General features: G+C 47.5%; 1 protein-coding gene across 2 annotated transcripts in view; it reads left to right on the top strand.

Annotated features, from left to right (window-relative positions):
- The first annotated feature begins 3393 nt into the window (after positions 1–3393).
- The window catches only part of COL6A2 (collagen type VI alpha 2 chain), a 31803-nt gene continuing 21971 nt past the window's right edge, over positions 3394–13225 (top strand). The window contains exons 1-3 of one of the 2 annotated variants that reach the window (XM_030017754.1): positions 3394–3599; positions 11371–11505; positions 12449–13047. In XM_030017754.1, coding sequence (XP_029873614.1) covers positions 11400–11505; positions 12449–13047 — 705 coding nt within the window. In that variant the 5' untranslated portion in view covers positions 3394–3599; positions 11371–11399. The remainder of the gene's footprint in view (positions 3600–11370; positions 11506–12448; positions 13048–13225) is intronic. The other variant, XM_030017753.1, reaches the window with a different exon arrangement.

Genomic DNA, 13225 nt, shown 5'->3' with positions numbered 1-13225 from the left:
AGCTGGCTGAAAACAAGAAGGCTGGAGGCAGCCTTGTCTGCAGGGACTACAAGACTGTGACACTTAAGGTGCTGAGAGAAGTCAGCAAGGCAAACAGCAATACTACAACTGTGAATCTTAGAGGAGCAGGGCCTTGCCTGGGGCAGGGGGAGGCATAAAAATGCATTGTACTAGTGGAGTTAGGAAGCAAGAATTTCAGAAAATGGCAACTACAAAAGGGTGTAAAATCCATCCTTCTGTTTGTCATCAGTGAAAACGCTGAGATTATCAACCGCATACTTACAAATATTTGAAAACCGGCATTCATTGTTTTCACTAAGCACTTAAAAATCTTGGCCTTGTTTTTGGTTCTCTTCACATATTTAGAAAACAAGACCCTTGGAGACCACTGTATAAGCTCAGAATTGCATGAAGGGTGGATGCAATTGCAGACAGACACAAAGAAACTACAGTAGCTGTTTTCTACAGAGCCACAGCAGTCCCACAAAGCTGTTTCAGATGTATGTATGTGATTTAAAACCAGGAGATTGCATTTTATTAGGGGTTACAACTCACATGTTAAAAAAAAAAAAGGAGCAACAACTAAACATACCATAAATCACATTTAAGTCTACAAGGGGATGTAAATGAAACAGTGCCTGACTGACTGCCTTACTTCAAAATATATACATAGACATTTTTTTCCTTCTTTCTTTCTACTCTTCATCTTCCTGCATTTCCTCTCTCCCTATTTTAAATGTAATTGAATACTAAATATCTGTTCAGCATGTAGTGTGTTCTGTGAGCAGCAATAATAGTATGCAGGTCAGATACATAGGGGATGAGGAACTAATCCATGCCCATGCACATTCTCTGCAAAAAATCTCTCCATGAGATTTGCAGTTCCACTGAAAGAAAAAAAGAAAGGGAATCGATTTGAGGATTCGGAAGAGAAGCCAAAGAAAGGACGGAGATAGTGGATGAGGCTGCTGTGAGTAAGGGGAGTGATCCCTCACCTGGACAGACCTCCATATATATATAGCAAGCACTGTGTGTAAAAGAGGATCACTGTGCACAGAAAGAAATGTCTTTGCCTATCTTGATTCTCCTTACAAAGAAGAAAGAAGATGCTAGATAAAATTTTGGTACTGTCTCAAAAAGTCCCTGCCCCACGTCCATTTTCCTCTAGAGCTTCCTACATTCTCATCCCATTCACAAGAACAAAAACTCAATTATGGAGAACTAGCTCAGGCCTTTAATGCCATCAGTTATAAAAGAAGACTGTAAAAAAGCCCAAGAAATCCAGAAAAAAAGCAGCATCTTGTTTTGAGATTATTTTGTCCAAATTTCAATGTAAACAAGACATACTACCGCTTCAGTGTGCCTGTATGTCAGACCACTCCAACATAAGAAATGAATTCACCAGATATGGCCATCTATGACAGAGGTATGAAGATAATATTCCTACAAATGTCATGAAAATGGATGCCTAGGTAGGTGAGAAAGACCAAGTTAGCCTTTTTTATTGAGGGAAAGGATGCAATAGGGGGCCATTTTGCAAAATATACAAGAATCCTCATGGGGATGAGGCATTATGTCAAGTCAGGCTGCAGAAAAAGGTTTTAATTTGACATGAGAAAGTTCAAGAAGCACACACAGAAAGTTAGAAGTCTGTAGGTCCTTTGTTCAAGAAACTGCAGACAAAAGACAACATTCACAAGTCTGTGAGGAGGAAAAGGGAGATATGGAAGTGTGGGCCTGTGCTCTCCTCCTTTCTACACTTTGGGCACTCACCAGCAATGTAGAAGACAGATGTGCTGTCCAGTTGTTTGTGCTAAGGCATCTTGCTGAAGAAACAGCTTCTGTAGGGGCAGATTCACCTAGAAATAGGCACACTGAACATGGATTAGAAGCAGCATTGATGGATACTCATGGACACAACAGAGCTTGGACACGGCAGCAAAGTAGGCAAAAGAAATGGCCTGGTATGTTGTGTGTTCACTGGATTACTGGAAGGTGAATGCTTTGATTAGTCATGTCACTGCCTCATAAATCACTGTCATCAGAAGCTGGACCCCTCCTCTTCATTAAAGATGCTCCAGAGGAATTGCAACCATCCCATTTAGAGCTGCAGGAGTGCCCCTGGAAAGGGATGGCCCCACAAAATCCTTCTCTGCTCTTCCAAGGAATCACTGAGAAACTTCTTGTTTCTCAGGTATGCTTATTTTTCAGTGTCCCATTGCTGCAGAGTGAGTCCTGCTTCTGTCACGGGGCTTTGAGATGAATGGGGAAACTGGCACGTAAAATTCTAGCTTACGGCTGTGGTATCTATAGGTGCTGCTTGGGTATCACAGAATCATAGAATCATTTAGTTTGGAAAAGCCCTTTAAGATCATCAAGTCCAACCATAAACCTGACACTGCCAAGTCCACCAGAGTACTCCTGGTGAAGAGGCTGACACAGAAGATACTCCAGAAATGTACCTTTTTAAGCACTAGCAGCTACACAGAATTGGGTTTATTATTTTCACCTGGTAGTTCAGATGTTTTTCACAAACACAGCCTTAGCAGCAACATGTTCCTGTAGATCAGGACTGATGGATTAGCAGCTTATGCTGAGACAAATCCTTTGCTTTTGTCACTTCTTGGGAGTCAGTAGAGTGAAATGAGAGTTAAAGTGGGTTTCCCCATTGTGATTACCTTGTCTGGCAGCTGTGGCCTGATTCTGGTCCCTTCACACTGTCCATTTACACAAAAGTTTGGAGACAGAAAGTCATAGCTCAAGGGATAACAGGCCATGTTCCTGAAAGTCATTGCTGTTCCCCGTATTTTGTTGGGACATTTTCCCCTGCTTTTCATTTAGCAGAGCTAAAAATTGCCTATGAAATTAAAAACTAAAAAAACCCCAACCTAACAACAACAAAAAAACAAAACCCAGAAATGAATCAATAGGAAGAAGTAATACTCAGACTTGGATGACTCTTGCTCTGGATGAGCAAGACTTGGATATTTGCAAAGGCTAAGATGCAAGTTGCTTTTTTTTTTGAAATGTTCTTCTTTTATTTGTTCCGCTCAGGCCACGTTACTAGGATGGGAAAAGGAGGAGGAGGACAGGGAGGGAGAAAGAAAGAAGAACACTATTTGATGTTATTAATATGTGGGGCAGCAATGCCAACCACGAAAAGGGGCCTCTCATCATAGAAAAATGAGACTTCTTCCAGCTTGTTTAAAACAAAAATGCCTTCAGTTCCAAGGATGACAACCTCGCCGCAGCCCAGGATCTGCCCGGGGAGGGGAGCGGGTGGGAGGTGACCGTCCCGAGGTGTCTGTAGACCCACAGTGACTCTCCGTGGATGTCTGCAGCTACTACAGATGAGGCTGGTGCCTGATTTGGAAGGAGGAGGGATACGGAGGGCAGTTCCAGCCTGCCAGGGAATAGAGGGACGGGGCTGGAGACGCCTCTGCCGCTCCTCCCCACAGAGCCCGAGCACCCCGAGCCTGGGAGCTCACCCTTCCAGCCGGGGATGCAGGAGCCTTCCTGATACCAGCCACTCCACAAAGTCTTTTTCCTGACGTTTCGGAGGCTTTTGGGGCGGAAATTTTGATGACCTCGTTTGCCAGGTAGGCAGAGTTTTCCTTTCCTTGTACAGCGGTCTTGCGGCTATTTACTACTGATGGTTCTCCAGCTCAGAATAGAAGAGCCAGCCTCTGAAATCCCAGCCTGTGCCCCTGAGGCTGCACAGCCACTGCTGTTGCTCACGGGCTGTCCAGCCTCATTTCAGGCACATCACATTCAGACAGTATCTGCTATAAGAGAATATATTTTTTTTTCTGGTGCTTTTGGGTTGTTTGGGAATTTTTCCAAGAGGTTTTCTTCCACGTGCTGTGAGCTACACACTCTCATCTGCCAGGGCCGGAGGTCTAGAAAATCCCTTGGGGAACCTGTTGAACCAAATTCCTCTCTGGGGCAACTGAGCTGAGTTCACCAGCTAACTGAATGTGACGGCAGCAGGAGGAGCACGGTACTCCACTGCAGCTGTGCAGCAGAGCAACTGATGTGCTGCACAAGTCCTCTTCGATTTTCGGAATTTCAGAAGATATGCATTAGACCAACCCGTGATTTGTGTCTCCTTGTTCTGCTGAGACACAGCACAAGCTGTTCATCAGCACAAGCTCCTCTATTTTGGGGGTGTAACAGCACGTTAGGAAATGCCCGCGAGCTCATTGCGCTTGCCCCCTCGGGTCAGCTTTTTTTTTTTTGGTAGCAGGGGTCTGCATGAGTGCTGTAAATGGAAGTTTCTGGCTGCCAGAGCCAAAGCTCCAGGGAGCTGCAGCATGCCCCCCATCAGCCTTTCTGTGGCCAGGGCTTCCCCTGGCCAAAGTCCCAGGATAGTTGCAGCAGGAGAGCTGGAGAAGAACTGGGCTCCCTGCCGCTGTCAGGAAACCTTTCCCCTGGGTAGTGTGCCCAGGGACTGAAAACTACAGGGCATGTTTGGGTAGCAACTGCGACAAACACTGAAATTCCCTCTGCATGCAATGTGCAAACCATGGGCATGCAAACGAGGAAGAGGAAGTGCATTTATAAGAGCTTTTGTTCTGAATGGGACACTTTTTTTCCCCTGGTTTCATTTAATTTAGCAAACGTTTGAGTGGAGTAAAATGCTGCCTACACACGTGGGTGGCACCACAGGCACTGCCCGCTGGGCATGGCCATGAAAAAAGTTGGGACTGGGTCCATGTCAGAGCAGCAGTGCCATTTCAAACTTTATTCTGCATATGACATAGCTAGCACAGTTCTCTTTTCTTGAGAGGATGCAATTTTTGTGGCTTTAAATAAGCTTCTTGCAGGCAGAGTTAGCTTAGAGAGCAGAGCACCTGAATTTTTGTGAATTTGGAAACAATTTGCTCAGCTATAATAGGTGTTGTGGTATTGAAGGAGAAATACACAGAGCACCAGGAAGAACTTCAGAAATATCAATGTGTGGGATAAGACAGACCATGGCTCTGCCTGGCCAGGCACTTGAGGTGACCTTTCTAGTGCCTTAAAATCTGATCTATCTGGTAATCAGATGTGAAAGCACAAATAAGTTGATTATAATTTGCACATCTGAAAGAGTCATTGCAAGCCATTTGTTTGCCAGAATATTACATTTGGTTCCGTTGCTCAGGGTGGAAAGAGCAGAGAACTCAGGTCCTCCTGCAAGACTACCATTTTTGCAGAGCTCTGTGTAGGTAACTCCATATACTTTTGCAATTATGTGGGTAACAGCCACATCACCTGGGATCTGAGTGTGGGAGCAGCAGACAAGACCATGCGTGCATTTTTCTGTTGAGCACCTGAGGCATTAGGTAGGAGCATAGACCCTAATGCAGGGAGGATGGTACAAAGCAGTGCCCTCAAAATTTGTTCAGAGGACCCCAAACCACTGCTCAAGATTCCCTGTTGTTTTTTTCTTTGTGTGCATCTCATGGGGAAAGAGATGCATCACTCAACGATACAATACTGAGAGAAGGAAATTTCAAGAGAAATGCTTGTAAGGCCTTGCTCCTAAAATACCATGGTCCTGCTGTTGCAGAGAGAGAAAGGTCAAGGAAGAACAGGATGGGCAGACCCAAGTATTCAAACGTAATCAGTAAGCTCCCAGTTTGCTCTTTCCATTAGTTCTCTGGACTGTCAGTGCTCAAAAATTGTCTTCAATATCCAGAAAATACATTAGTCTGAAATACACCCTTTTGCTGGTGAAATCCGAGCCTTCCATTTGAGCATTTTGCAGCAGGAGGTGGAGCTTTAAGGAAAATATCAAATGTTATGAGATTTGTGAGAGAATCATAACAGCTGATAGTGCTCTGAGGATGACAAAATAGGCACCATCACCCACCCCAGCCTTGGAGGCCTTGGAGGCCCCTTTAGGTGGAGAGAGGGGCCTCCCCCCTATATGTCCACTCACTGTTAAAGATCAGGTAGGATGCTGGTATAGCAGAAGGCTAACGTAGCTCGAGGCACAGAGATCCCCTCTGAGGGAGACAGAATGCCTGTCACAGAGTGAAATAAAGGAGACTGCGTGCAAGAGGACCATAAAGAAGTGAAGTGTGTCTAGTGTTTTCAGCTGTCACTTTTCTGCCTCACCTTTCTGCCCATGTAGAGGCAAAGGCCATGGTGTCTCATTGATCCAGTCCAAAGCCCTGAGGGCTGCGGGCAGGGGCAGTCCTGTGCTAGCGCTGGCCCTGGTTGCTCATGCAGTTTAACTGCTCCTCGCAGGTCTGCCTGGGGAGCAGCTCTTCTGCACAGCTCCTTTCCCACCCACAGACACATGGCGGGAGGGAGGTGGTTACACTCAGGACGTGACACGGTGATCTGTGAGTCAGACACTTGGCCAAAGCCTCCTGTGCTCCCAGCCTCTCCCAAAGCTGATGTCTCCAGCTTCCTCAGCCGTCACAAAAGACTGGCTCTAAAATGGTGCTGTCTGAAGGCACAAAGCCGTTGTGTCCTACAGAAGATCAGGATCTCCTGCAGTTCTGCTTTGTGGAGGGCAAACAAGATGAGGGAAGCCTGTAGTAAGGCTAGAGGGAGGAAGTCTTGATCTTAACTAAAACACCCCTTTAGCATTAAGGTAAGTATTTTATCCTTATCATACCCCTTCTGTTTTCTGCAGTGCAATGAAAATTGAGCCACACTGACCTATGCAGGGACTTCACAAGGCCACAGTCAGGTCTCTTTGCAAACGGCTGTGCAGCCTCTCTGAGCTGGAGGGGGAGGAAAAAGACCCACAAACTACTTGGTAGGGACATTTGGGTGCTGAGCTGGAGGCATGTGAGAGGCCCTTGATGTCAGAGGGTTTTGCTGAGCCATGTCTGTGAAGTACCTCAATTTGGTGTTCCTGAAGCTTTTGGATCTCTTGTCCTATCCATCCAGGACATCCCCAAAGAGCATGAGGGTTTCTTCTTCCCCTATCTAAAATCCAGCCTGAGCACCGGCTCTTGCCAGCTTGTTAGGATACGCACAAGCCTTAGGAAGGAGGGAGACTGTTGTAAAGATGTCAGCGGCACTGATACAAACTGGTCTTTCCAGCATAAACCAGTTTGCAGAACCCTGTGATGCACTGCAACTTGCAGTGTAAACTGGAACAGGACATATCCCACCAGGGAGTAGCTGGTCACCATGTGGAGAGAGGTCTCTAGAGAGTTGCAGGAGGAGCTGAGCTGTCTGTATTCTTCAGGTAATGCTGTTTCTCATGCAACTGAGGCGGCAGCTCAGCTGCATTACTAACTTGCCTTCCCCCTGCACTGCCAACACAACCAAACACACTCTCACGTCCGTTCAAGCCTTGCACTCTTCTAAGAACTGCCCAAAAAAGCCATTCAAGGAAGAGGCTCTCTTTCTGGACTGGACAGACCTTCTTTTTGTAACAGAGATCACACATAGAATCATAGAATCATAGAATCATTTAGGTTGGAAAAGACCTTTAAGATCATCGAGTCCAACCATCAACCATGCCCACTAAACCATGTCCTGAAGTGCCTTGTCTATGCCCGTTTTTAATACCTCCAGGGAGGGTGACTCAACTGCTTCCCTGGGCAGCCTGTTCCAAGGCCTGACAACCCTTTCAGTAAAGAAATTTTGCCTAATATCCAATCTAAACCTCCCCCGCCGCAACTTGAGGCCATTTCCTCTCGTCCTATCTCCAGCCACCTGACAGAAGAGACCAGCACCCACCTCACTGCAACCTCCTTTCAGGTAGTTGTAGAGAGCGATAAGGTCTCCCCTCAGCCTCCTCTTCTCCAGACTAAACAGCCCCAGTTCCCTCAGCCACTCCTCATAAGACTTGTGCTCCAGGCCCCTCACCAACTTGGTTGCCCTTCTCTGGACACGCTCCAGCAACTCAATGTGAGGGGCCCAAAACTGAACACAGTACTCGAGGTGCGGCCTCACCAGTGCCGAGTACAGGGGAACAATCACCTCCCTGCTCCTGCTGGCCACACTACTTCTGATACAGGCCAGGATGCCATTGGCCTTCTTGGCCGCCTGGGCACACTGCTGGCTCATATTCAGCCGGCTGTCAACCAGCACCCCCAGGTCCTTTTCTGCCGGGCAGCTTTCCAGCCACTCTTCCCCAAGCCTGTAGCGCTGCATGGGGTTGTTGTGACCCAAGTGCAGGACCTGGCACCTGGCCTTGTTGAACCTCATACAATTGGCCTTGGCCCATCGATCCAGCCTGTCCAGACCCCTCTGTAGAGCCTTCCTACCCTCGAGCAGATCAACTCTCCCTCCCAACTTGGTGTCATCTGCAAACTTACTGAGGGTGCACTCGATCCCCTCGTCCAGATTATTGATAAAGATATTAAACAGAACTGGCCCCAATACTGAGCCCTGGGGAACACCACTTGTGACCCACCGCCGACTGGATTTAACTCCATTCACCACAACCCTCTGGGCTTGTCCGTCCAGCCAGTTTTTTTACCCAGCGAAGAGTACGCTTGTCTAGACAAGCCATGAGCCGCCAGCTTCTCAAGGAATATGCCATGAGAGACAGTGTCAGAGGCCTTACTGAAGTCCAGGTAGACAACATCCACAGCCTTCCCCTCATCTGCTAGGCCGGTCACCTGGTCATAGAAGGAGATCATGTTGATCAAGCAGGACCTGCCTTTCATGAACCCATGCTGACTAGGCCTGATCCCCTGGTTGTCCTGCACATGCCATGTGAGCGCACTCAAGATGAACTGTTCCATAATCTTCCCCGGTACCAAGGTCGGGCTGACAGGCCTGTAGTTCCCCGGATCCTTCCTCCGACCCGTCTTGTAAATGGGCGTCACATTGGCAAGCCTCCAGTTGTCTGGGACCTCCCCCATTGACCAGGATTGCTGATAAATGATGGAGAGTGGCTTGGCAAGCACCTCTGCCAGCTCCCCCAGTACTCTTGGATGGATCCCATCTGGTCCCATAGATCTGTGAGTGTCCAGATGGCATAGTAGGTCACTAACTATTTCCTCCTGGATTATGGGGGGGTATATTCTGCTCTCCGTCCTTGCCTTCCAGCTCAGGGGGCAGAGTACCCTGAGGATGACTGGTCTCACTATTAAAGACTGAGGCAAAGAAGGCATTAAGTACCTCAGCCTTTTCCTCATCTCTGGTGGCAATGTTGCCCTCTGTATCCAATAAAGGATGGATGTTCTCCTTGGTTCTCTTTTTATTGTTAACATATTTGTAAAAACATTTTTTCTTGTCTCTTACAATAGTGGCCAGATTGAGGTCTAGCTAAGCCTTTGCCTTACTTATTTCCTCTCTGCATGACCTAACAAGATCCCTGTACTCTTCCCGAGTTGCCTGCCCTTTCTTCCAGAGATGGTAAACTCTCCTTTTTTTCTTGAGTCCTAGCAAAACCTCCTTGTTCAGCCAGGCCAGTCATCTTCCTCGGCAGTTTGTCTTGCGGCGCATGTGACTAGCCTGGTCCTGAGCCATTAAGATTTCCTTCTTGAAGAATGTCCAGCCTTCCTGGACCCCTTTGCCCTTCAGGACTGTCTCCCAAGGGACTCTCTCAACCAGTGTCCTGAAAAGGCCAAAGTTTGCCCTCTGGAAGTCCATAATGGTGGCTTTGCTGACCACCTTCCTTGCCTCACCAAAAATTGAGAATTCTATCATTTCATGGTCGCTAAGCCCAAGACAGCCTCCGACCATCACACCTCCCACCAGTCCTTCCCTGTTTGTAAACAGTAGGTCTAGCAATGCTCCTCTCCTGGTAGGGTCACCTACCAGCTGTGTCAGGAAGTTATCTTCCACACACTCCAGGAACCTCCTAGACTGCTTACTCTCTGCCATGTTGTATTTCCAGCAGACATCTGGAAAGCTGAAGTCCCCCACGAGAACAAGGGCACATGATTGTGAGACTACTGCCAGCCGCTTGTAGAATGATTCATCTGTCTCTTCAGCCTGGCTGGGTGGTCTATAACAGACTCCCAGCACAATATCTGCCTTTCTGGCTTCCCTTTCATCCATACCCATAAGCACTCAACCTTGTCATCACAGTTGTGTAGCTCTGTACAATCAAAACACTCCCTAACATAGAGAGCCACCCCACCACCTCTCCTTCCTTGCCTATCCCTTCTGAAAAGCTTACAGCCATCCATTACAGCACTCCAGTCATGGGAGTCATCCCACCATGTTTCTGTGATGGCGACTAAGTCATATCTATCCTGCTGCATGATGGCTTCCAGCTCTTCCTGTTTATTGCCCATGCTGCGTGCATTGGCATAGATGCACTTGAGCTGGACTATCGATTCCACCCCCATCATTGGCATGCTGCCCCCAGGCTCATCTCTGGTGAGCCTAGTGTTATCCCCTTCCCCCTTCAAACCTAGTTTAAAGCCCTCTCTGTGAGCTCCACCATCTCATGAGTGAGAATCCTTTTCCCGCTTTGAGATAGCTGTACTCCATCTGTCACCAGCAAGCCCGGTGCCAGGTAAACCTCCCCTCATGCCCTCTTCGGTTTGTGTTGAGTTGATCACCAAGCAGAAAAGCATCTATACTACCACTTGGTCTGTGTGCCATCAAGGGGCCATGCTGATTAGTGCTATTGTCCTCTAGACATAAAGGCGAGTGTTGCCTCTTCCTCCATGTTCTTTGCTGTTGATAAGTTTCACTTGGGTTTTGTCTGTGAATATCCTTTCATATCCTGGCTTCCTCCGAACACGTATATACATTTGCAAGAACTTTTCAGACTAGATCTCTAACTCTTCTGCTGCTTAAGTTATCATAACCCTACACAAAATATACTCCCATGTGCAGCTGGACCTTGGAGGCGCAGTGGTGGGTTGAATGCTAAAGACATGCACTTCTTCAAGTGCTTGTTTATTCATCACTTCACTCCATGGGTTGTGAGGGCTACAAAGCAGCACTGTTAAGCAAGGGATTTTGTACGCTTTTGGTATACACAGGCATCACCACACCCACATGGTGAGCTAGAGTTGGAAAGGACTTGCTGCACGCCTTCACTGGTGGTCTGGCTAAGCAGGTGAAGAGAGGAGCATGGATGCTTATGTCTGCATGGATGAGGGGTGATGGAGTCAATGTGGGCATGGGGCAGCCAGACACACACCTGGAGAGAAACCATGAAATCAGAAGATCCTGATTCACTGTCAATAGCTCTACCACCTGATCCCTCCCTTCAGACTGACAGAGAAGCTAAAGCAGTTTTAAATCATTCACCCATACTGCAACAAAGCTAATTACTTAGTTTTCAAGTCAGTACAAAAATCTACATTAGTGGCCCAGTGATGTGTCATGGTGATGGAGAGGTCTTGTTTTTCACAGACAGGGTTTACAAGGAGCTTTGTGTCTTCCCAGCAGAGCTAGGAGATTGTATATTGTGCTTAACATGTAACTTGTGTTTTCCTACAGGCATCTAAATATCCAGTGGAACTGCTGAGATGTTCCAACAAGCCTTTTTTTCCACTCTCCTTTGTGTGGCTCTAGTTCCTCTCCATGCTCAGTTTGATGGGGATCCTGGAGATGTCAGTCCTACCTCCTGTGCAGGTATTAACCAGATAATTTGGGTGTCTCTCTCCTTTGTAGGCAGCAATTTCACCAAAAGCAATGGCCATGCTCAGTTGTAGACCCTGCTCAAAAGGAACTGACAGTGGCATGTTACACGTCTCCTGCCCCTTTGCACTCCTGGGCAGTGCCCTGGGGTAGCAATCCATCTGTAGGGAACGCCATCCTCCACTGAAACTCTCATTTCTGGGTTTGCATTGGAGTGCAGAGAGGTAGAGATTGAAGAGCTGGGGTCTGCCAGTGGTGGCTTCTCCCAGCTGACACAGTATTAAATACCAGTCAGTCAATCGCCAGAGCTCAGCTCTGTATATGACATCAGAGAATAGTCCATTTTGAATCTGATGATTTCAGCACTTTTCAGTTGCGGTGTGGAGGAGGTGATTTATGTATCCAGCCTGACTTTTACAAAAAATGGCAAGATTTTCAAGATTGATTCAATAGTGAGCAGATCTTTGAAGTCCTAGACACTGGAGAGTTGTCTGACACAGGTGTTCGAACACAGATGTTACTGCTAGAGCTAAGTGGGACTTGTGCTTTTTCCAGTATCGCAGTTGGGTACAATCTTTTTGAAAATGTTTATAAATCAGAGAGCAACCAGCAGCCTGGTAGGGAGGGCATTCATTTAGTTCAGGAGAGCAAAACTCATACCATTGCTCCTCTTTGTTCAAACCTGACACAGTACTCAGTTTCCTCATTTCCTCCAACCCAGGTGGAAATAACTTCTGAATAATAAGAGTTGCTACACCCTCACAGGAGGCTGAACCTCGAGCTTCGTGCTGTGGTTTGCTCTCTTCACAACTCTATGTGCTGTCCTGTACGTGCTGTCTATATACGCTTCTTGGTCCAGGTTTCTGGGGGACAGCGAAGGGGGTGCAGCAGTGCATGAAAGTGCTCTGACATGGTCTGAATAATTGTCTCCATGCAGAAAAGAGGAACTGCCCCATCAATGTGTACTTCATCATTGACACCTCAGAGAGTGTCGCTCTGCAGACTGTGCCTATCCAGAGCCTCGTGGATCAAATAAAGCAGTTCATCCCTATGTTCATCAATAAACTGGAGAGTGAGCTCTACCAGAGCCAAGTCTACATCACTTGGCAGTTTGGTGGACTTCATTACTCGGATGTGGTGGAAATTTACAGCCCTTTAACCAGCAGCAAAGACATATACCTCACCCGGCTGTCTGCTATTAACTACCTTGGCCGGGGCACCTTCACGGACTGCGCTATCTCCAACATGACGGAGCAGATCCAGACCCAGATGGCCTCGGGTGTGAACTTTGCAATAGTCATCACTGATGGCCATGTCACTGGCAGCCCCTGCGGGGGGATGAAGGTGCAGGCTGAGAGGGCACGAGACATGGGGATCAAGCTCTTTGCAGTGGCCCCCAGCGAGAATGTCTACGAGCAGGGACTGCGAGAGATCGCCAACCTGCCACACGAGCTGTACCGCAACAACTATGCTATCACGCAGAAAGACACCCTGGAAATCGATGAGAACACCATCGATAGGATAATCCAAGCTATGGTACGGAGTGCTGCCTAAGGTGCAGGGAGCATAACAGGGGGGGACAAGAGAAGCAGTGCATGGATGCTTTCTGAGCGGGCCCACGGTGGGTTTTGGCAGGGATCTAGAGACCACCTCTAACAGGGAAAAGCCTCCGTTTTGTTTCTCTTCCTTTTCTATGTCCTTTTGGCACTTACAG

This window comes from Aquila chrysaetos, chromosome 6, assembly GCF_900496995.4.
Source record: "Aquila chrysaetos chrysaetos chromosome 6, bAquChr1.4, whole genome shotgun sequence".
Taxonomy (NCBI): domain Eukaryota; kingdom Metazoa; phylum Chordata; class Aves; order Accipitriformes; family Accipitridae; genus Aquila; species Aquila chrysaetos.
This window is presented reverse-complemented; position numbering and strand designations above follow the sequence as displayed.